The sequence below is a fragment of the Talaromyces atroroseus genome (genome assembly GCF_001907595.1).
Source record: "Talaromyces atroroseus strain IBT 11181 chromosome Unknown scaffold_1, whole genome shotgun sequence".
Classification (NCBI taxonomy): Eukaryota; Fungi; Ascomycota; class Eurotiomycetes; order Eurotiales; family Trichocomaceae; genus Talaromyces; species Talaromyces atroroseus.
Window position 1 is genome coordinate 1,755,889 of NW_017971433.1, and position 23,620 is coordinate 1,779,508.

Sequence of the window (23,620 nt, forward strand, 5' to 3'; positions counted from 1 at the left end):
GTTTAGTAATGGTTGAAGTTGTCTTCGAAAGAGCTATACTGCAAGATCCCAATATTCAAGTAATATATGAGTTCAACAGAAATGGCTGTTCCCGGAATCATAGACTACGATTTGATCGAGGGTTCGAAGAGAGCCGCCCGACGAGAACACAAACTTACAGTTCGAGAAGCGGCCTCTAAGCACAGAGCAGCAGTCATCTGGGCAGCGTTCTTTTGTTTGCCTAACTTGATTATCGGATATGACCCAACAATTGTTGGAACGTTAGTTGGTATACCTGAATTTCGCAGGAAGTTTGGCTATGAATACCCTGCTGGGTCAGGTAGCTATGTGCTTGCTGCCTCATGGACATCTGCATTTACCTATGCGCCGGTTATTGGGTATATGCTGTCGGCAATCTGGGGTGGATGGTGCGTCGATCGCTTTGGGCCCCGCAAGACACTCCTGGGCGCTACTGTTCTTTCACTGGCAACTCTTTTATTGGAAGTTCTCGGTGAAAGTGCGGCTGTCATCTTCGTTGGTGACCTTTTGACTGGCCTCCTCACAGGCAGCTTCCCTGTTCTTGGACCCGCGTACATCTCAGAGATTCTTCCGGTGTGTCTTCGTGGCATGGGGCTGTCTTGTAACAATCTCGCTCAGGTCCTTGGATCACTCATTGGAATTGGCATTTTACGAGGAACGGAAAATCGATCAGATAAATGGGCTTATAAGGTTCCCTTTATCACTGAATACGCATTCCCCCTAATTTTCATTGTCGGGACGCTTCTAGCCCCTGAAACACCATGGTTCTTGGTGAAAAAAGGGAGACATGCTGAAGCAAAAAGGTCACTCGGGCGTACCGGGTACGGAGATGATGTCGAAAATACTCTGGCTCACATGAAGGAGACTATAGCTCTGGAGGCAGAGTTATCAGCCAGTGTTACATATTTGGACTGCTTCAGAGGCACCAATTTTCGGCGAACTCTTATCTGCGCAATGGCCTACAGCGGTCAATTCTTATGCGGAGTCAACCTCGCTGCCTCTTACTGCACCTACTCTTTTGAACTTGCAGGCCTCAACACAAACCAAGCTTTTGATATGTCATGCGGCCTCTTTGCGCTTGGTGTTGTTGGTGGATTTCTTTCGTGGCCATTAATGACAATCTGGGGCCGGAGAGCTGGGTATGTTTGGACTTGCAGCTTCACTACGGTTCTGATGTATGTGATGGGATTTTTGGGAATCGCACCCAGCTCTAATAACGGGGCAATGTATGCCAAATCAATCATCCTGCTTCTCTTTTATTTTGTCTACAACATTGGTCTGGGTCCTATCGTTTATGTCCTGATTGCAGAAGTTCCGAACACAATGATTCGCGGTAAGACATTGGGTGTGGCCTGCTTCACCCCTCACATATTCTCTATTTCCATTACCGCTGGACTTCCCTACGCAATGAGTCCCACGGAAGCCAATTGGGGGGCATATACCGGGTTTCTATTTGCAGGACTTGGCACGCTTGTCGTTTTATGGGCAATATTCTATCTACCAGAAACCAAAGGAAGGACATTTGAGGAGCTTGACATACTTTTTGAGCGTGGCATCTCCGCTCGAAAATTTTCCGAGACTGATTTAATAGACTTCAATCGCGCAGATGTTGTCGATGGTATAGCTGTACTAACGAAGGAAGCTATTGCGGAGGGGAAATGAAATATTCGTAGCAGCAGAATATATTGAAACCTACCTTGTTACGCTATAATATAAATGTATTCTGGTTCGAAGTGCAGCCTACAGTTTAATCAAATCCCAATCCCATTAGTTATGTAAATATGTATAACTATGCATACATATATCTCGGAGTTTCAACTCGATTAACGTATTAGCCACTGACTCACGTAGCAAGTATTTGAATTTACGATTTCAAAAGATATGATGCGTCACGGCGTGGACTACGAGGACGAGTCAGCATATAGAGCAGCAAATATCAATTGGCGTGACCAATATTTTTCAAGGCAGTAATTTTTGAATATCCTCCACCAAGAGTTCTAGCCTTCTGGTTTGTCGTCGCCTTCAATGAACACTTTACGCGTCTCGCTATCTCCGTACCAAATACAAAGAAAACTAAATTCTCCCGCCCAAAATCTGCGAAACATTATTATTCTAGTATTAATAATCACATACATTCATGGATTCGATCAATTTTATCACTAACTGGTATGATAGTAGGAAGCATTCCAGCCCTGGCCGGCTTCCCGCTTCCAGCCAGCTATCTATGACCCCGCCAAATAGGCGAGAAAGATACAATAATACGTAGCATTAAGAAGCTAGATGCGAGGTAATAGGTCGGTCTTGGCAGGTGCATGCCAAATTAGTAATTACCAGATTAGGCAAGACAGTGGAAAGCGCATTTAGGTTACCGCGCTGGTACCCGATCATAGATAGCTTGTCTTTGACTTTTATGCTTCGTCAGAGTTATGTATTGTCTTTATTATACATCGCATGTCTCTAGGGAAAAGGCGAAAAGTCAACGGTGTACTCTAACCACCCCTGTATTCACGGCCTATCAGAAGAAACTTGGAACGAACGCCTAACATGGCTTCGATGGAACATATTTTCGCGGGATACCACGCCCGACAGGCTGTTCTAGAGGCCACGTTCGACAAGAACCCTTTTGCCAGAGGAATAGCCTGGATTGAAGGGAAATACGTACCGGTCGATGAGGCTCGCATCCCGCTGCTTGACCAGGGCTTCATGCACAGCGATCTTACCTACGACGTACCGTCTGTCTGGGACGGCCGCTTCTTCCGTCTCGACGATCACCTGACTCGACTTGAAGACAGCTGCAAGAAGATGAGACTTCAGCTTCCCCTACCTCGCGACGAGGTTGTAAGAATCCTAGTCGAGATGGTGGCTAAGAGTGGCATTCGCGATGCCTTTGTCGAGCTGATCGTCACACGCGGTTTGAAGGGTGTCCGTGGCCACACCCCCGGTGAGGTCTTTAAGAACAACCTGTACATGTTTATTCAGCCGTTCGTCTGGGTTATGGAGCCTGATATGCAGCCCAGCGGAGGCAAGGCCATCGTCGCGCGGACAGTGAAACGAATTTCTCCAGGGTCATTCGACCCAACAGTCAAGAACCTCCAGTGGGGCGATCTCACGCGAGCCCTCTTCGAGGCTGCCGACCGTGATGCAGTATATCCTTTTCTGACGGATGGCGACGCGAATCTTACCGAGGGCTCGGGGTTCAATATTGTTCTGATCAAGGACGGCGTCCTCTACACGCCCGAGCGTGGTGTTTTGATTGGCGTCACTCGCAAAAGTGTCATCGACGTCGCAAACGCCTGCGGAATCCCAGTGAAGGCCGAATTTGTTCCAACTGAGATGGCGTACAACTGCGACGAGATCTTCATGTGTACTACTGCAGGTGGCATCATGCCCATCACCGAGCTCGACGGCAAGCCAGTAGCAGACGGTAAGGTTGGACCGATCACAAAGAAGATATGGGATGGCTACTGGGCCATGCACTATGATTCAGCATACACATTCGAGATTGACTACGCAACTGGAACAGCAAAAAGTATGAACGGTGCCAAGCTTTAGTTTGCTTTCGCAGGTGTTATTCTTTTGCCCGTATATAGTCTACACGAAATTAAATAATACTTCACATTCATATGCGAACCGTGTTCATCTATGTGGCTTCTAGACACGACCGGTGGTTATATTTAGTGTGTATCATGATTTTAGTAGATAGCTACTCATGTGTCTCAACCGCCTGTGCAAAGTACCCAGATATGTATGGCTAGATTCTAGCAATATAGAGCAACTCTCAAGCAAAAAGGGACAAAACAAATAACTACCTGCAGCTCGGATATCCCTTCAAATAAGTGTAGCAATGCTGCCCGAAAGGGATTCCAGCTCTAGTAATCACTAAGCTTGCTGAAAATCTATGGCAACTTCTTCTCACCATTGTCGCCGTTACTGGGGTTATTGGCACTGGTGTCACGTATCGTGGACTATCCATCGCCCTTGGTGTTTCTACGCGATAGCTAGAGGCAGAAGCAATGTATATATGAGCGTAAATACTAGCTAGGTATATATGTACGTATTTGAATTCCAATATCTAGCGATATCAAAAGGACGTATTGTCGCCCAGCGCCAAGCCAATTCTACTTATCAGTGGGGTACACTTGAAGGGCATGAATTCTAAATCCAGATAAGGGCGTGCCTTTTTCATCTTCTCTGTTCCAGTTTAGAGTTGTCGTTGTTGTTGATAGCGGTGGATCACGGGTCTTATCAGCCCTTACCACATGTGGCATTTCCTTATTAGGAAACCAGAAGAAAACTCCATTTCCGGTTAGTTCCAGGCAATTCGACAGTGCCTATCAGCATCGCCTATCGAAAGATGGAGATTGAATGGCCCACAGATTCAGGCCCCTCACGCCGAGCAACGTGCATCAGATAATACATAGCTTCGTCCCTATCCGCGTTGCGTAAATAATTGTTTTGCTTCTCTAATGTACGAGTGACAAACACTTGGTGTAGGGTGTTCTGCCAATGGCCATCAACATCGAAAATGGTGGATATCCACCAGAGATCATTGGGTACGCTGAGCCATGGATAGTGGCCCCTGGAGACTCTGTTGCAATCAAGGTATGACTTATTCCTCTGGGTTGCTGGCCCGAATTGCCCCAAAAAAGCACAATATGAAGAGCAAGTAATCGGTAGTCTGCTTAGAATACACAACAACAAAATCGGGTATATTCAAGCTGATACACAAACACAGATATCATGCACGGAACCGGAATACAAATATCGCACCGTTCGCTTGATCCAGGGTATCGACCTTGAGCACTCCCCAAAGAAGGCCGAGGTGGAGGTCGAGGAGATTCCTCGGGGTCAGCGACAAGGCAGATTTCAAACATCTCAGCCAGGATCATTTGGGTATGTTCCTAACTGGAGTCCACCAAACGCAGCAGAGGGTCTTCAAATTTCATTTTATGTGCAGCCGTGGTTGCTGGACTGCTCGCACGCACAAACTCTGGTGTCGACCCTGAATCCAGCTACACACACCGGGTTCTCCATTGCCCTAAACAATCAAGGCTTGCTTGATATCAGCGTGGGAACTGGGCACGGTGTCGCAACCATTGCTACCGGGCTTAAACTACACCAAAAGACCTGGTCGAAAATCAAGCTTGTATTCAGCGGTCGATCGATTCAGGTGAATTTAACACCTATCCCTTTCAAAGTTGAACCCATACCCCCTCCCACAGCATTCGAAGGGCAGTTGGATGCGAAAGCGGTGTTGTTCCGGCCAGGGCCTCTTCTCATCGCAGCAAGCCAGAGTAGCGCTGTCGGTAACAGTCGAAGCGATCAGAGGCCGCCTGTAACGGACTTCTTTAACGGCCGAATTGACCGTCTCACGTTAAAGACCTCTGCTCAACAGCCATTGATCCTCGCTAAATATGACTTCTCACTAGAAATATCTAGTGATCGAATCATTGACGTCTCTGGGCGTGGTCACAATGGTATTCTGGTCAACGCGCCAACTCGTGCTGTTACAGGTCATGACTGGGACGGGTCGGAGTGTGACTGGACACGGGCGAAATTTGGCTATGGTGCGATACATTTTCACGACGATGACTTGGATGATGCGGAATGGCAGACAGACTTCAATATCACGATTCCGTCTAATGCCCGCTCTGGTGCTTATGCAGTGGAGGTGGAGGCATTAAATGGCCGAGATACGGATTCAATCACATTCTTTGTGCGCCCAAACCGATGGACATCAGACAACTCGAATAAGGTCTGCCTCGTTTTTTCGACCTTCACGTATCTCGCATATGCCAATGAGCGTTTGTATGACACCACTCGCCCAAATACAGCTGACCTTGGGCCGGGCTTTGATATTACCAAGGTCCTGAAGAGCGCGGAGTTTTACAAGATGTGTCGCCGTAGTGACCTTGGCCTATCTTGTTATGACCGCCACAGCGATGGCTCAGGGGTTTGTTTCTCGTCATCGAAGCGACCCATCTTGAATGTTCGCCCAGGCTATATAATGTGGGCGTTCTCCCGCCCACGCGAATTCTCTGCTGATCTTATGATGCTTGGATTCCTGGAGCGCGAGGGTATCCCATATGAAATTCTGACTGATCACGACTTGCACGCCCGTGGAGCTGGCGCCCTCCAAGGCTTCAATACTGTTATAACGGGCTGCCATCCCGAATATCCTACTCTAGCATCTTTTAACGCCTACAACGCCTTTGCTAGAGGAGGAGGAAACCTCATGTATATGGGTGGAAATGGCTTTTACTGGGTCAGCGCTCTCAATGCTGATTGCCCGCATCGATTAGAGGTGCGAAGAGGCGACAGTGGAGTACGTCCTTATAGTCTTTCGGGTGGAGAGCACATCAACAGCCTCGACGGACAGCGAGGTGCCTTGTGGAGGTCTCGCGGCATGAGTTGCAATACGCTATTCGGGGTCGGCTTTTGCGCTCAGGGGACAGGCCCAGGCGTACCTTACCGGCGTACCGAGGCATCCAGGGACCCCAGATTATCCTGGATGTTCACGGGCGTAGATGGTGACCTTATCGGAGAGCACGGCTTTGGAGGCGGCGCCTCGGGCGACGAGATAGATCGGTATGATGTTGGGAATGGGAGCCCCCTAACTGCGGTAATACTTGCTACGAGTATAGGTCACAGCGATGACTTTGGCATTGCTGTTGAGGACCTAGGTTATCCCGCAGTGAATACACTTGGAACCCAAACAGACCTAATTCGTAGTGATGTGGTCTATTACGTTGGCAGCGGTGGTGGTGCAGTCTTTAGCGTTGGCAGTATCAATTGGTATTGCTCGTTGGCTTGGGATGCTTATGATAACAACGTTGCGATATTAACGGGCAATGTTATTAAGGGTTTCTTAGCAGGGAAGCGATAATAGAGGTCTTATCAAACTGTGCGGGGTGATGCGTTCCCAAAAAGGTATTCGGATGTCTCTATATAAATTCTTTGGTATTTATTACATTTCCAAGCCCTACAAAGTTATACATGACTACCATATTAGCAAGCCAAATCCTCAACGATGGATATCCATAAGCATTTTCGTTCATGCCAAGTTACCTAGATAATGTCACGATACTCATACTTCAGTGCCGGTAGCCAGGTATATGCTCAAGGTCAAGGTATCATTTAGACCCGGTCAAGAAAAGAAATGCTATACAGAACGCTAATGCATCATAAGTCGCCTTGCTCTGTTCGCCGCTCCAGCCGATGCGAGGGCAATTGCGAGGTATTTCGTAAATACAAGCTACGACACAAGACAAACAAAAGCGCCACAGTTGCCGTATGCCGCTTTCACTCATCAGCCGAGCAGATACTGCCCTGTAGAGCTAACTCCGGATTTTTGATCGATGAGAGACCCCCACCAAATGTCCGGATCTGACTCTGCTGCTCACACCTCTTGGAGCAGACCAAGAGTGGTGATGAACATATCATACCGTGTCTTGCCACCCAACCAGCTACAGTATTCCCTAACCTGTTGCCTCAAATCGTCATCTTCCGTCTCGCACGCTGCCAAAAATATGGGCAGAAGAAGCTGTTTCTGAATCATGACACTCCGTCGGCATGAGAAGACATGGTTGAGCACCTTGCGCGCGAAGAGACTGATGCGTGTCACAGATGCCTCAACCCGGCGCCACTTGAAGACACGTTCAATGTAGACTAGCAAGGCAAGACGCCACGCCTAAGCGCAGTGATAGAGGTCCAGGACGGAGTGCACTCCCTGGACGGGATCTTGACCCCTGTCATCAGGAAAGCAGGCATTGCTCGGTAAGCTAAAGTCCACATCCACATCCACATCGTTGTATTGCGGCGGTTGCCACTCTTTTAAGGCCTTCTCCGCAGCCAGCACGGGCCCATGTCGAAAATTAACACAGGTCATGTCCGAGGCGAGTTCAAATTCACGTGCCTAGGTCCTTTGTGAGTGAACCTTGGAACTAGTAGTCGAATTTTCATTAAGCCAGCCATAAACAAATATTAATTCAAATTTCATTTTCGAAAATGCCACTCTCGATGAACGCATCCCAGGTGCTCTGTTCTATAAGTCAGTAAAGAATAAACCACGCTCTGATGACATAGGGGAAACAGACCCAATCAATATTCATTTCATTTGACATATCGAACATATCCTTGTCCTCTGGTAGAAGAGTGTTATTTAGCTGAAGGGGTGAGCCTATGCCAGGGAAAGCAAAAAGCGCGCTGGGTGTGTGTGGCTGTGATGAAGAGCTGGAGCCAGTAGAGGCCTGAAAGCTAGAAAGCATGCCAGTGAGAGTGTGATGCAATTTGTCGGCCTCATCACAGGAATGCTTTGCACGTTCCCACAAAGCACATGATGTGCCTAATGCGTTTAATAGAGAATTGCTATCTGGGACTGCGATCATATCTGGGCTTCTTCGTCTATATTCCAACTCTAGAAGTAAGAGCATCGCGGGGAGTGTGTATGCCTTTCTAGTTCGTGATAGCCTGTACCAAGACGGATCTATGAGACTTTGATAGCTTAGTATAGCAAGCGCCGACGCTATACATCGATCTCGAGAGTGATTGTATTGAGGGTCAAGTCTGCCTTTGGCGATGAATCTTCGGTGCAGTTGGCACATTCCTATATGGTACATGAGTCTCAATTGCAAGATGGATGTATCGGCTTTCTTTCCATCGGCAGTGCAATCCAATTTGACGCTGTCCATTTTCATGTACAGAGGAAAATCTTCATACGCTTCGTACAAGGAGTTGTCAATTTCGAGTATTTCATTATATGAACTCGAACCGGTAGTATTATTGAAATCGGAAACGCGGCTCAGTGCACGTAGCAACCGTGTTTTGACAATCAAATAAGAAACGTATGTAGTTTCACTGATCGGCCTGGGCGGTGGAAGAACGGTGAGATCATCAGACAGCTCCCAATCATGCACATTGCGAGGTTCCATGGTATCAGTATGTATTGTCGATATCATACGCGGAAATCCGGCGGTGAATGAGGCCATATCGTCCATTTCCATCACGGAGAGCCAGACTCTACGTCGATACTCTGCCTGAAAAGGCGAGATAGATGGTGATTGTGAAGGGTCACGGTGATATCCCATATTTTTTGCTGCACGGACCATAACACCAGTCAATATCCATAAACCGCGACTAGTGTCATCTTTTCGATTAAATTCAGCAGTTGCATTCAAACGCAGTGCTTCGACGGTGTACGGTAGACACTTGGCAATGTCGCCCATGATTAGAGATTGCGCCGTACGTAATCGATAGAGTTGGCATAAAGAGTCCGACATTCCTTCGTAGTCAGACGGTTCGCCATATTGCTGATAAGCAAGCATCGTGATACTAAGAATGGAGAAAAGTAGGCCCAGCCATATAACATTTGTGCGAGATGGGTCTTTCCAATGCTCGGTGTACTATCATGATATCAGCAAAGTGATTGACAGCGGGAAAAAAAAAAAAGAAGAAGAAGAAGAAGAGCCTATAAAGGGTATCAATACCTCGCGCATGAAAGTTGGTTGGTGTAAGATAGCTGTAAAATGAGTAAGCTCATGACTAGTAGAAGACCCTAGCCAGAATTACTTACGAACAACCGCGATAGGAAAATTTTGACGGTCAAAAAACTGGTGTATGAGCTTATCAAGTTGAGGTTTGGGCGGCAGGGTGCTCAACAATTCTGTTTTATCTATTCGTTGGACCTGGCCAAAAAGCAAGCTCGATCCATCAACTGTATTTGAGAGCGTTATGGGCATATTATATTCAGGCTCCTCGTCCTGAGTTTGACTCCAAACTTGCTTGAGGGTGTTAATCTGAATGGTTGTCAGTCGAAATACTCTATACTACGAAAAATCATAGGCTCTACTAACTGACCTCTTGGAGTATATCGTACCAGTCATCTGTGCCTTTATAGACAGAATGAACCCCATCAATCACCGTCTTACTCGGACTAGATGTCGAATCCGAAGCATCAGACATAGAATTCTTTGCCAAAATTGCAGGTTCAGCAACACCGTCCAAAGGAACTTGCTGGTGCTGCGTGATTAGTCTTTTGACCAGACCCTCCAGGTGATCTATGCGTTGTTGCATTGCATCGCCCTGCTTGGGATTGAGCGGTGTCGTTCCATTCTTTGAGCTCTTGTACTTGCAAGACGCGCGTTCATCGCGCACCAAACAGTTCTGGCAAGGTCTCTCGCGATTGCATCTCAGCCTAGCTCCGTCAGCACAATAATACTTCACATTGACTTCAGTTGGACACACTTTCTAGTGCGGCAGGGATCACATGACAGAGGGACGCGGTTACGCCGAGTGGATCTGTAAGTTCTCCCTGTTGCAGCACTTTCTGGAGTCGGCATAGTGCTAGAAAAGGCGAGGTGTATCTCTGGATGGTTATGTATTAGTTATGTGCCGTGGAATATTGGATGTGACACTGAAAGATCGATACTGTAGTGTGTGGGGCCGGTTGGCGTTATGTCCGCGGAATTAACTTGCGCCCAAAGTCCACGGACTTAAGACCTTGCAGCATTCTACCATCTATAAAGTCCCAAGGTGAAGAGCATGATGCAGTCCACGGTTCATACCTTACTTGGGCTATTATCGCAAGACCTCTTTTGAGCCTCCCTAGAATCTTTCCGCCCATCACTACCCTATCAGTCCAGATATCACAAACCATGCCTACACTCGGCAACTTTCTTCATACAGTTGATCCTCAAGATACCTATTCCCGCTGCCTCGTTTGCTTCAAAGACGGTCATCATAACCGGTGCGAGCTCGGGCCTGGGAAAGGAAGCTGCGAAACACATTGTCCGCCTCGGCGCCAGCAAAGTGAAGCAAAGTGATACTTGGCTGTCGCAACACACGAAAAGGCGACGACACCAAGAGTGACATCGAGGCCTCGCTCAGATGTGGCACAGACATTCTGGAGGTTTGGGAACTCGACATTGAATCCTCAGACTCTATCAAGGCGTTTGTTGACCGAGCCAGCCAATTGTCACGCTTAGACGTGCTAATCAACAACGCCGGAATCGTAACCAATTCGTTCCAGACCGTCTATGGCACCGAGCGTACCATAGCTGTTAACGTTGTCGGGACATTTCTACTGGTTTGCAGCTGATTCCAAAGCTGAGAGTGACTGCGAAGACATTTGGAGTCACGCCACATCTGACATTTGTGGGCTCGGCCCTGTATGATATTGCCAAATACCCTGAAAACCATGGGAAAGATCTTTTCTCCTGGTTGAGTAACAAAGATAATGTGACTATGGTGAACCAGTGAGCTAATTTTGATTTTGTATTGCCGCTAGTGACAGATCGGTTGGCTAATTCTATGGAAGATACAACCTCTCCAAGCTCTTACTACTGTATGTGCTTACCAAGGTATCCTCCATCGTCGATACGGAGGTAGCCAATAATGAGTCTCAAGATTCTCACTCGGTTGTTATCAACAGCCTCGATCCGTGCTTCTGCAAAACCGGACTAGCGGGCGATGTGACTGGTTTCCAAAGAGTGGCCCGTAAGACATTTTCTGCCATGTTTGCTCGCACAGCAGAAGAAGGATCGAGGCTCATAGTGATAGCAGCTTCAGCTGGAAGAGAAACTCATGGAAAATACATGCGAGCTGGCGCTGTGCAAGAATATTCTCCATTCATTACCAACGAGCAGGGAATTCAGAGGTCTGGGTTTATTTGGGAATCTCTGCGGACTAAGCTGGAACAGTTACAGCCTGGTATCATGGCAAATTTGTACTGATCTTTACTAAAGGGGGATTTTGGACTATCTTATTTGTGTATTTTGATGATTCTGGTTATAATGCAACTATTATCCTATTTAACAAACCATTACGCAAGTCATTTCACTATGTAGACACAATAACATCTTCACGGTTCAATTCGAACCCCCCAACACGTGCAGTAACTCAAATTCTCATCATTCATGGACTAGACATTAATAACACAAGCTGCATACATGATAAATATCGTTAAAGTTGATTCACGCAACCATGAACATCAAATAAAACCCCTGAGACTCATGGGGCTCTGATGGTATATAAAGCACTTCATAATTTGGCAAGTCTCTCCAAATGATTCCTGGTAATCAGTTCGATCTCGGTAGAGTTATCCAGGACATCCCTAATCCGCTTTACGCTGTTGCTCCTGGAGTAATCCGCCTCGATGCTGTTTTCGAGGGTCGCGGTTAAATTTGTGCCATTCGCCGCCTCACTGCTCAGGAAGCCTTGAAGCGTACTAAGAACCATTCCTAGCAAAGGCGTTTGAGCGGTAAGGGAAACTTTAGACATTTCCTCCGTATAGTAAGGAACATTACTTCCATTATAGCTAATGTCTGTAACTTGGGAGGTAAGGGCTAAATAACCGTTTTTGATGTACGGTCCTTGCTGGGAGATGATTGTACTGAGGTTGTCCATAATGGTAGTAAGATTCGCTGTGCCTCGAATTTGCACTGTGTTGTTGCCAGGTCTCAATAGGAGATTCTCAATGACACCTGTGCCAATAACAATGTCGCCAGAAAGTATATTCAGCGTTGTGTTGCCCTAATTTATCCAGTTAGTGGCCACTATTTTACGCCCTGTTTGTTACGAGCGAGAAGAAGCCTCAACGTACAATTTCCAGAGTTAATATAGACTGGTTTGGCAGAGTTGCGTTCGCAATGAGATTCGTGCCGTCACTCTCGGCTGGTAAAACTAAGCTTGCAGAGTCGATGCTAAATCCGCTGAATTGGTTCAGTCCTGATAACGTTTAAAGTGCCTTGTTAGAGTTGTAGCCACCAAATTAAGGAGCAAGGTAGACAAACCTTTTGCAGGTGCTACTTTATTTAGATCCAAGGTGAATGACTTGATCTTTCCCAATTGTGCAACAACGGAGCCTTTCAATCCCAAGCTACCATCATTTAGAAAGATGGTATCGTGTACGAATTCGTGCCAGGTAGTATAATTCTCCAAGGGAGTGTACTGTCCGGTTTCTTCGATAGTGGTATTTTTATGGACTTTTGCGCCGGGCAGATTAAGCTGTACCATGGGGTATTGGGAACCAGTCTGGGGGATATACATTTGAAGATGCTCGGGCTGCGTGTTAACAGTGAATGGGCCGGGAATGTAAATGTTCGAACTAATGGAGAGAATAACAGAGTCATTCTGTGGTTGGAGAATCGATGCATTATTGATCACGATGGAACCTCGATTGAGTAGATCTTGCGCAATTCTCGGGATGATCAGCAGGAAGCTAGATTTCATCGTCAGTGGCCTTGATATGAATGAGAAATTCCTTTCTGTTTCACTTACAGGCATGGGAGAAATATAGCCAGAAAAATGATAAGTGCAATGAGGTAGCAAATCCAGAAGCGCCTGAAATGGCGCTTCACCTTCTGCCATTTGGTTAGAGGAGGTGGAGGCGGGACATTCTCATCTTGCTCTGCGACAGCTTCTGTTGCTTTATTCAGTCGGAGGAGCTCTTTCGATACTTCGTCTATTTTGCGATTGGGCGGTTCACGTACCTTTATCAGCAGGCAGTTCCCCCCGGTTGCTCCCAATTGTGAATCTGGATAGCTTGTCAAGGAAAGTTGACGACTTTTCTCTGTTTGCCACAGCATCGGTAGTAGGAGCAGCAGCTTCAGCTTCCTTTTCGACGTCTGACTTTTCAATGTCCGACATTTTGAGCTCTTGACAGCTTCTCGACTCTCAAATTACACTCAGTACTGTAGCTATCGACCTGTGTACAAGCTCTATGAAGCTCGTCATAGAGCACGCTCACAGAACGGCAATGCAGCAAGATGGACAATGGAAACACAACAGAAAATTGATGGCAAGCGACGTAGCCATGCAGAAAAAGAAAAAGGAAGTAAACAAAGCAGTTAAGCAGTACAGGACTAGCTGGAAAGATGGGCCATGACAGTAGGTAATAGTTTATTCCGTAGTAGATCAATAGATTGATATCTTAGCTCACCAGCCCCAAGTGGCAAGTGCTACGCTACCCCACGGGAAAAGAGCAAAGCAGTCGATGCTAATTTCACAAGCTTCAGGATAGCATGCTGCCGGAGTTCTCCACAGAGTGATATCCGTGCCATAGCAGCCAATTTCGAGCAAGTATTTGCTATTACGCCCTCCAGGCATAGGGCACGGAGCAAAGCAAGCTTGTGGACGGAGTGGGCCCCGGGGATGATGATGACCTAGGTACGGGGAAAGCGTAAAGTACCTTTAGGCCTCGGCGTTCAAGGCTCTCGCATTGGGGTATGCAGATTTTCACATGTGCGACAGGCTACACAACTATAGCCAACACTTAATCTGCATAACTTTCAAACATTGGAATACATAGAGGAATTGGGTCGGCACAAGAAGATGATTTGTTCCATTGCAACCTGGAATCCCGACTTCGAGCATAGGAATGGGGTCATGTGTCCTAAACCCAAAAGATTTGCTCACAGAAAAAAACGGGTGCTTGGCCATCTCACGATATTTGAGTCCTCGGACATCTGCAAGCCCCCATCGCGTCTGATTTGCTGGTTGCGAAGAACTAACCAAACCGTAGCGTCGGAGAGGCCTGAAAGGCGAAAGGATCATCCCAAACTAAAGCCAGCCTAGGTTGGGAAACTCGTACAAGGGCGGCATCGATCAGCACAGAATAATGGAGAACGAGCGGGAGGAGATGCTGGGGTATTTCTTAGACACGGCGCTGATTCTCACGCTACCCCCTACGAAGAGGTCTGTAGTACTTCCGGCTCCATACTGTACTCCTAGTAAACTAGTCAGTGCTAAAGAACGCCAACGCCAGACTAATGCGGGGGAGCATACTATTTTCCTTAATGGAGTCGGTGCTGGTGCGATTTAGTGTCCTCCTCAGGCGGTGCTTGACCTTTCTCCCAAAGCGGCTGCTACGCTCACTGATTATCGAATCAACGCCCTGGTAATAATGCCTGACTTGTTTCGGGGGAGGAACTAGAAAGCAACCTCGGGATAACCTCGTCCATTGACGTCAGTAGTAGTGCGAGGGATCCTGTGATCTGGCGATGGTTGCCCGGGCCAGCAAGATACAGTGGTAATGTCCAATGTTTGTGCATTTGTGCAGCATGTCTGGAGGTGTTGTTCTTGTTGTTGTTGTTGCAAAGAAGGCTCGGCTCCTTCCCTATCGACCGAGTCACGAGACTCTGGCTTAGTCACTGAACACTATTTTGCTTGCGCTCAGTCATCGCATTCACAACCTCCTGGTAGGTAAAGATACTGATTCGGCCTGCTGTAGTAACTGGCGTTATGGCACTCTCCAACCGGCGTGCCAGCTCCAGGTTCACGGAAAGCTATGAAATCCACCGGAGTGACTTTACTCGTCTCACTGGGTCGCTGGATTCCGACTCGGAAAATAAGATTCTCGATTCTCTTGAACGACTCCAATAGATTCCCAGGATCCTCCAAGAAGGCATTCTGTTGACGGGCGGTGCCGTGGCAATTTTACTGTAGGCTGCGGCGCATGGTATGGCTCCTAAAGCCACTAAAACAGATGCCAAGGGAAATATCAAAACATTGGCAGAGCAGTTGTATCAGAGCATATATGTGGCAGTCCTCTACCTATTTGGGTTGACTTTCGGAACACGCGAGTAAAGAAAGCGGATTCTGGACCGGACCTACTCTTTGCAGCAACAGCTCAATGAAAAAGCCGCAGATGCCACGATCCATGACAGCATTTTCCCAGAAGACCCAGGATTGAGACTGTGGGTTGGTGCAACATTATATGCAACTGGGATGGAAATGTACCAGCGAGTCTTTGACAAACTCGGCTTTCAGGAAGCCGAACGGGCATATAGCGAATTTGCCGTGCTCATCAACATCGCTCTCAACATCCCCAAGGGAGTATGGCCAATCAACCGCACCGCCTTCTGGGCTTACTGGGATGAGAATGTTGAGAAGCTGGATGTTGATGCACGAGTGCGGCCAGTCGTTCACGACCTAGAGGCTTTCCACAAGACACCTGGCTGGATCAAAGTCAGCATGCCGTTCATTAGGAACATTACTCCCGAGATGCTTCCTCCCCATGTTCGAGAGCAGTATGGCTTCCAATCATCGTCGACTAGCCGCTTCATGTATAGACTGTGCATGGGTGGAGCACGGGCAATATATCCAGCTTTACCGGGGGCCTTTCGGTGTATACCGAAGAAGCAGGCAATGAAAGAGGTAGAGAAGATGCTCCGGGAGCAGTAAACCATCTAGCTTGCTTTTATTAAGCCTTGGACGGAGAAGCATTGGCGGCGCTCATTTTTAAGGCATTTAAGTCCTGGGGTTATTAGTATATGGTAAATCAAGTGAAAGAAGCCCGTATTGTTATAGAATTCATTCATTCATCAACTCATGCCATATACTAGTTATATCTAGGCGGATAGTCGTGACTATCTTAGCATGCAATATCAACCTCATCGCATTGGGATCATAAAAAATAAACGAAGTCAACGTATTCCGCCATGCTTCTCGCGTACTGGGGGTCATAAAGTCAATCATCAAGGCCATTAACTTAGTAGTGCGGATAGAAGTCCACCCAGGACCTTTGACAGATCTTCCACGAGCTAAATGATACATATTATATTAGCCATTTTTCCACTTTGACAATCAACGTTATGCGATGGGGAGATAATAACTTACCGGCGTCACATCGTTGATGAGCGTGGCTGTTTGATTGACAAACTCAGCTGTTAAGAGTGAATGAGCATTATCCACGATGTCCCCCAGCTTGTTGATGGTGTCCGCGGTGACAAGCTGGCTGATGGCAGATACGAGGTCTGGGGTGAGCAGAGCGCTGACATCAGTGAGTAGAGTCTTTGTGTCGTTGGCAGTGGAACCGCTTAGCAATGTGGCTGCCCCCGTCAAAGTGGTTTCGATGTTGCTGACACTGGAATTGCTCAATAAGACTTTGGCACTTTCGATCATACCCTCCAGGTCACTGATTGCTGAGGGCGAAATAGTGAGGCTTGCGGATGTGGTGGACTGGGCCATTGTTGAGGTGAAGATGGGGAGGAAGAAGAGAAGGCCGAGTATTTTGAAATAGTGCATTTTGACTTTATTCCGTTACTCTCTTTTTCTCTCTAGCTTTGATTCCAAGGTTGTTTCCGGCTTTTCTCTCGGTTCGATTGCTCTCCGATGCAATAGCACCTTAGTTGAAGGCGTTCCAAAGATATATTAAAAAGTCAAAAAAGTAAAGCCCGAAGCCAAAAGTCTCACAGTCTTGAATACAATTTAGGAAGAGATAATTGTATGTATGATTTGAGTGTCTCGTTATCTAGGGTAGGTAACTGAGCAGGAAAAGAGCAAGGTGAAAGACGCCCTCTATCGGCCAGACTATTCTACCATACCTACTAAATAGGTACTTCTTGCCGTTGTCGAAATCGACCGAATCAGCTTTCGACTCGAGTCCATGTCCAGGCCTCTTCCTGGGAAAGCAGCTAGCCCTAACTGCAGTCCTAGCTACCTAACCTATACCCGCGAGGTATAAGCCTATAAAATACATCTACAATGTGCAATAGTAGACTAGTTATCTCCCCGCACTAATGCAGCCCCATGTCTTAATGTGTGGAGATCAATTGAGGAGTAAAATATTTGGGGTATAGTGCCTTACAACTATTACCATGCATGGCATTCAGCCCCCATGTCCGGCATGACTGCGAGCATGTGAGCCGCGGTACATCAAGAGAATGTCTTATTATCCATGGGTCTAACTTGACATGCTGCTATCTTGATTGAATAACGTTGTGTTAGAAGACGTGCTATTGCAACTACCTTGGATATCCATCCGATCTTGTGCCGGTCGCCGAAGACACCGGTGTGCAACGCCCGTCACATCGGATGTGGATCGATCACTATTGACAAAAAGACCTTTCTGGTCGTACTGTTTAGAGACTGAAAGCCAGTTTCTTTTGTATGTCACTAGGGCGATCCTAGTGTCTAATGCTCTGTGGTGCTCAGTGATGAGCTTACGAAGGAACGCCCTTGTCTACATACTTTCACCTAGTGCGTTGAAGTCACGTACCATGGTAACTAGCTAACTAACTGAAAAAAAAAAAAAAAAATTCTGCAACTAAATACGCTGGATAGAGTGCGGCCTTGCCAGAAAAAAAAAGCAGCCATCCAGTTTTTAGTATAGTCCCCTCGCGATCGTCGGAATTCTGCAAGCCAAAAGCCACAATTTCAGGCCTCGGAGCTTTTCCCCGCTTAGTCCTTGCCTTTTTGTTTTCATCAGTGAGTTCCAGGGCACTTATCTATGGGGCATCATGAATTGGGGCAAAAAATACTACCAAAATATGTGATTGAAACCGTCCAGGTAATAGCCCTCTTTTCGCCGTATTGGGATATTCTTGCCGTGCTCAATCTTTTATACCTAGGCTAATCGACTTCGTATAATGCACCGGTCTGGAGACTTTTCAGACACTAATAAATTGAGGGATTATTAAGTAGGTAGTTGGTTGTATCAAAAAGATATGCATTTCGGTTTTGTGAATGCCACGTAGCTATGGCTCTTTGATGTGATTTGCGGGGCAAAAATCAAGTATCCTCACGTCGTATACTCCCTGTCCATCATAAAATGCGAAAATAACCAAGAAACAAACACTGGCTATAGTGCCAGGGCCAATCCGGCAATACCCAGCGCTCCCAGCATATTGACAGCCATAGCCCCCGTAGGAGCCGGCACTGCAGGCGCCGCCTTCGCCGTGCTGCTCGACGTAGTAGCCACAGTCGCGGACACATTCGATGACAGAGCACCCTCATTGATTTGCGAACGGACGACCGTGAGATAACTCTGAATCGATGATGGTAGGCTTTGGTACCAGGCCGGCGTGGTCCCGTTCTGGAACTCGGATGCTAGCGAGCTCCGCGATGCTGAGTCGAGGATATCTCCAAGCACAGACATGGGGACTGCAGTCATGATAACAGGAATAAAATCCGAGGGCGGTGCGGCAATGTTGCTTAGGTTCGCCGTTTGGGCCGGCACATTTGATAGTACTGACGCTGGTGCTGCAGTGCTGACAGCGGAGGCAAATGATTCTCTGGAGAAAACAGTGTGAAAACATCAGTCCTCCGATGATAGATTAGAAGATGATATTGGTTTCAGCTTACAAAACTGCTGATATTGATCCATAATTATAGGCAGCTGTTGTTGTCGCGCTGTCACGCTCGACGATCTCAGCAGACGAAAAAAGTGCAAAGGCGATAATCAATAGTGAAACAAACGTTGGGCGCATGATGATCTTGAGAAAATGACTGGAATATCCAGCGGGCACGTCAATGGTTTCTCTCTTCTTGCGCGTATCATGCAAAGACATCCGATCTTGTTGTCAACGTAGTTAGGTTTTCAAGTATCTTTGACTAACATGTCCCTAGGTATGAGAGAGGTTCAAATGTAATACAAACGATTTGAGAGTAGTTATAAATTACAAGTCTCGTCTCACAATATAGCAGAAACATCAATACCCAAAAATTACCAGTAGTCGCTTTTGACCTGCAGCAAGAGAAGAGGGGTCGATTCTAGAGTAGGAACATACATACAGGATCGTCAGTGGCTCTCGGCGTAGCACGTACATGTATACCTAACCTCGGGAGACTATGCGGTCCTTCTAGTCACTATCTACAGTATTCTAGATAATCACCGATACGTCTATTGTATCTAATGATTCGAAAAGCTCTAGAGGCGCTGTCCGGGGGCCGGTCAGTAACTACTATCTGTCTCTCCGTTTTCAGTATTTTAACAAGAATGGGATACAAGACCCTAGCTACGCTCCATGCCCGCCTCGGTTAGGGCTAGGCTCGCTCGTGATATTGGAACAGCTCCTACTTTTCAAAGTACGCCATAAATAGCGTTATACTTAAGTGGAACAGCCTCGTCAGATTCCATAGTAATGTTCTAGTCTGTTAAATGTTAACTAGCTGTGGAAAGCTAAACCAAATACACGACTCGTCGAGTGCACTAGCTGGAACTGCCATGTCGGATTCCGAACCTCTCCATATGCGTGCGGTTCTACTCTCGATGGACCCCAAGATGCCGTGCCTTTACCTGTAATAATGTTAACAAGCATGTTCCCAGCACATTTGATGATCAAGTGTGCCTCTTTCATAGACAGATAGTCTACAACTCCCTTGGAGGAGACCGAGGCAACAATACCATCCCTCAGCTCTAACAATATCCCTTCATAAAACCTCGCTGCCATTCCATCAGTCCATTCGAAACACACATGCAGCATATTAGACTCCTTGTGCGGCAATGGCCGGTTCAGAAAATTGCCTTGGTATAGGATACGAAGGTACTAAAGGGTGGAAAAGTCAACCTAGCTTATGATGTACATTGAGAATGTCCCGAAGAGCATAGAAGCTGTATAATATTTGCAGTGGACGATGTTGCTACTCCTTTTGGGAAAATTGTTTTAACTCCCCTATTACAGTCAGGAAAACTCATATGTCTTCCAATGCCGCAGAGGCAAAGACTGGGAGTATAAGGCACGTAGGAGATTCAAATCAGGATTAGCTTCACGAAGCTGGTCGTTAAAATATTTCTTCATCATGGGATCTGTGTTTACTTGCACTCATTATATAGATGAAAGTTGAGATTCTGTTTAGTAAAAGTCTCGTTTATTTTTATTCCAATAAATCCAAAGAGCTAGGTAAATAGATATTTTAAAACCCTAGACATTAAAGATCTTCTGGGTCGTTCCGTCTCTACCGTTCCGCATCAAACCAATACCCTTTATCAATAGACAGATGCATCGCCGGCTCAGTGCGCACAGATGACTTGGAAGACGACACATTGGGACATGGACCGACTGAGAACCTTCGCATGCCGCTCTTTACATTATCAGTGTCAAGTAGACTAATGCCAAAGGGCGCATGGGAATTTATGTTTGCGGCGGTTGCGTCTTCCTTCTGGCTTTTGCTACGCATGCACGGCAGTCTTATCTGCGGATCAAAACTGATGAGGACAATCGCTTGTTGCTGGGTCTGCGTATCGACGGAGTAGATTAGCGATCGCTCGTCGGCAACTGCATGGATATTGGTAGCTTGTCGCGATGGGCAAAGAAGCTTGATGAGTTCTTCATCGGCATTCTCTGGCGGCCACAAGCGGACCCCGTCAGAGGCAGCAGCATCGGGTTCTATTCGGGGATCGTTTTGGCGTCTGCGTTTGCCACCACCGGCGCAGTGGTCTACATGGAACGGAGAAGCCTCGTCTTCGGCATATTTGCGTTTGCGGGCGTTGATGCGCAGGCGTACTCGGTCCGTGGCAGCCCCGAAGCTATGGTTGGGTTCGGGATCGTTGACGAGATCAATGAACGCGCAGGCAGAAAGATTATATGTGCGATATTTGGTTTTTGCCAGGATAAAGTCGCGTTTCGTGCTGCAACTCGCGGAGTACTCCGAGTGGACATGCCGGCCGGGTCGCCGGTGTAGCTGGAGGTCGGCCTTGGTTGGGCCGTTCAGCGGCAGTTGTGAAGGCGCCGCAAAATTGATGTTACTGGGGCCAGCGCCGCCTCTGATGAGGTTGGGAGGGAATGATGGCGAATGTGTTGTTGGCGGTGGTGCATGCTCAGCCTCGTCTGGGGCTGTGCTGCCCAGCTCCGCAACACGCGGCAGGGGCTCGGCATAATACGTTCGCACATGGTCTGATCCTCCTTCTCGCCACTCACGGCGACACTCGAGAATCATGGGCTGCCCCGTGGCCTCGTCCAATCGTAACGACATCTCTGTCCAGGTATCGTTGATAGGCCCTTCCAGGTGGTCCCGCCGCCAGATTCTCCGCGCGTGGGCTCTGCGCCGACCGCACGCAGGCGGAATGCAAGCCCATTCGTAAAAGGACCGCCAGTTCAGCGCCTCCTCCTCCTCGTCGGAATCAATGATATTGGACACTGCGTAGAGATGGTTGTCAAAGATCTCAAAGCACACATTGTGGCCCAGCTCGGTGCCGGCTAGTTTGTCCAGCACCGTAGGCTGCGTGTCCACCGCTGCCCTGTTGTCTCTGGTGAGATCGGCCCAATAAACGGCCCAAAGCAGCTCCCCAGAAGCATCGACGCTCGAATTTACGCCGTAAAACAGATGGGCGCTGTTGTGGCGAACAAACAGCCGTCGCGTGCATGTCAATTGCGTCACAAACCGCAGACGACCTGGTTTGTATCCCTTGGGCTGCTTGGAGCCCCCCGGCGTGACGTCGAGAAGAATCAGCCATGCGTTGGGATCGCCAACCTCCACCAAGACGGCCAGTATGCCCGAGGAGTAGTGCAGGAAAGAGAGCTGAGCAGCAGCCGAGCGACTTTCAGCCTCGTGTTGGCAAAATCTCGGAATAACCCGGCGTAGGACGTTCTGGACATCCACTACCTGCTCTTTTCTGCCTGCTGTATGGACATCCAAGACGCGGATTTCGTTGTCGGTCACGTATGATAGCACACCCTCGCGGTAGATGAAGGTCTTTGCATAGGATAGCACAGCGACTGAATAGGGCTGAGCCATTGCCACCGCCTGTCTCGTATCGTGCAGGCGGCCGATAGCTTGGCGAAAGGAGATTTTCCCAGCAAAAGCCAGCTGTGCCTCTTTGGAATAACGTACATGTCTCTAAAACCACACATCCGACTCAGCTTGTTTGCGCATAAAGGTAGTCATATCGGACAGAAACATACCTTGATCGTGCGCTTAGCAAGGAGGTCATTCTGCAGAAGGTTGTAAAGGGTCCGATTGGCTTTGCTGAGATTGTTGAAGTCTGATAGATCGATCTCTTCAACAATATAGTAGAAGATATCATATGGCACAGAATGCAGCTTTCTCTTTTCGGTGGCTCTCATGGCCGCAGGAAGGGCTGGGAAGGGTCTGTCATAAAGATACCGACTACTGGCGCGCCCACACACACACACACACACACACACACACACACACACATATATATATATATATATATATACTCACCCCTTCGAAGCACTATCTGGCAGACATGCTCTCAGACTAGAGGAGATCGTATGGAACAATAGCCAGCTTGAGATGTACCGTATGCCGCCAGACAGACGGAAGTAGGGACCCCTCGGTGTACGTTTGAAATGCAGATGCTGTGCGACGAAAACACCCGACGAGCGAATGTTTTTTATGACGGGCGATGAGGCTCTCTACTGAGCCATAATGTAGCTAGATACGTAGCACACTAGTCGTAGTTCCGGCCGATAGGTGAGTGATATGGACGTGATCCACCGTAAGTAATACTGAGCGTAGGGAGTAGCGGTAACAATGCGTGCGGCTCAAAGCCAGAGTCAAAGACGCCTGGAATGCGGCGATCCACATAAACAATGAATTGGGGTCGTACACACACACACACACATTGGACTTGATTTGGAAGGGCTTGGAAGGCCATCGGTGTATCACAAGGCTGAGAGAGGGCTATGCTCTGTTGATCTGAGGTGCATGCCGAAAAAAGCAACGACACAAATGGGAATCTTACTTACGTCGTATCACTTAATACGAGCAAGATGGCGTTGCGTTCCCGCGGTGGGCCGTACGATTACGTATCCCAATAATAATCATGAGTTTGAGGCTCTTTCGAGAGGGAATTTTCTCGGTTTTCTCTGCTGGCAAATGTAGTACGTACGGAACTATATTGAGTTCGTCTCAAAAGGGG

The 23,620-nt window shown here is 47.6% G+C and overlaps 9 protein-coding genes across 9 annotated transcripts, besides 1 other annotated feature; 4 read left to right on the forward strand and 5 right to left on the reverse strand.

Moving 5' to 3' along the window:
• Positions 1-81: 81 nt before the first annotated feature.
• Positions 82-1,680, forward strand: UA08_01693 (hypothetical protein; the record flags this gene model as incomplete). Its single annotated transcript, XM_020261385.1, has 1 exon — positions 82-1,680. One exon carries the CDS (start codon positions 82-84, stop codon positions 1,678-1,680), a length of 1,599 nt encoding a protein of 532 aa, XP_020123496.1.
• Positions 1,681-2,562: 882 nt separating this feature from the next.
• UA08_01694 (hypothetical protein) lies at positions 2,563-3,570 on the forward strand (the record flags this gene model as incomplete). The annotated part of the gene is made up of 1 exon (XM_020261386.1): positions 2,563-3,570. The coding sequence occupies one exon, from the start codon at positions 2,563-2,565 to the stop codon at positions 3,568-3,570; it is 1,008 nt and encodes a 335-aa protein (XP_020123495.1).
• A 954-nt stretch (positions 3,571-4,524) lies between these two features.
• Positions 4,525-6,904, forward strand: UA08_01695 (hypothetical protein; the record flags this gene model as incomplete). Its single annotated transcript, XM_020261387.1, has 2 exons — positions 4,525-4,620; positions 4,754-6,904. The coding sequence occupies 2 exons, from the start codon at positions 4,525-4,527 to the stop codon at positions 6,902-6,904; spliced, it is 2,247 nt and encodes a 748-aa protein (XP_020123494.1).
• Positions 6,905-8,006: 1,102 nt separating this feature from the next.
• On the reverse strand, positions 8,007-10,355 carry UA08_01696 (hypothetical protein; the record flags this gene model as incomplete). Its single annotated transcript, XM_020261388.1, has 6 exons — positions 8,007-8,057; positions 8,115-9,419; positions 9,504-9,535; positions 9,590-9,812; positions 9,874-10,210; positions 10,261-10,355. 6 exons carry the CDS (start codon positions 10,353-10,355, stop codon positions 8,007-8,009), a joined length of 2,043 nt encoding a protein of 680 aa, XP_020123685.1.
• A 1,699-nt stretch (positions 10,356-12,054) lies between these two features.
• Positions 12,055-13,662, reverse strand: UA08_01697 (hypothetical protein; the record flags this gene model as incomplete). Its single annotated transcript, XM_020261389.1, has 5 exons — positions 12,055-12,546; positions 12,617-12,741; positions 12,807-13,234; positions 13,294-13,505; positions 13,597-13,662. 5 exons carry the CDS (start codon positions 13,660-13,662, stop codon positions 12,055-12,057), a joined length of 1,323 nt encoding a protein of 440 aa, XP_020123492.1.
• Positions 13,663-15,474: 1,812 nt separating this feature from the next.
• Positions 15,475-16,197, forward strand: UA08_01698 (hypothetical protein; the record flags this gene model as incomplete). The annotated part of the gene is made up of 2 exons (XM_020261390.1): positions 15,475-15,536; positions 15,603-16,197. 2 exons carry the CDS (start codon positions 15,475-15,477, stop codon positions 16,195-16,197), a joined length of 657 nt encoding a protein of 218 aa, XP_020123683.1.
• A 302-nt stretch (positions 16,198-16,499) lies between these two features.
• UA08_01699 (hypothetical protein) lies at positions 16,500-17,040 on the reverse strand (the record flags this gene model as incomplete). Its single annotated transcript, XM_020261392.1, has 2 exons — positions 16,500-16,556; positions 16,633-17,040. 2 exons carry the CDS (start codon positions 17,038-17,040, stop codon positions 16,500-16,502), a joined length of 465 nt encoding a protein of 154 aa, XP_020123682.1.
• Positions 17,041-18,595: 1,555 nt separating this feature from the next.
• Positions 18,596-19,304, reverse strand: UA08_01700 (hypothetical protein; the record flags this gene model as incomplete). Its single annotated transcript, XM_020261393.1, has 2 exons — positions 18,596-19,028; positions 19,099-19,304. 2 exons carry the CDS (start codon positions 19,302-19,304, stop codon positions 18,596-18,598), a joined length of 639 nt encoding a protein of 212 aa, XP_020122942.1.
• Positions 19,305-20,691: 1,387 nt separating this feature from the next.
• Positions 20,692-22,799, reverse strand: UA08_01701 (hypothetical protein; the record flags this gene model as incomplete). Its single annotated transcript, XM_020261394.1, has 2 exons — positions 20,692-22,572; positions 22,638-22,799. 2 exons carry the CDS (start codon positions 22,797-22,799, stop codon positions 20,692-20,694), a joined length of 2,043 nt encoding a protein of 680 aa, XP_020122941.1.
• A 56-nt stretch (positions 22,800-22,855) lies between these two features.
• Positions 22,856-22,920: a repeat region (Identified by RepeatMasker using a combination of RepBase library and repeat library created with RepeatScout).
• Positions 22,921-23,620: the final 700 nt, after the last annotated feature.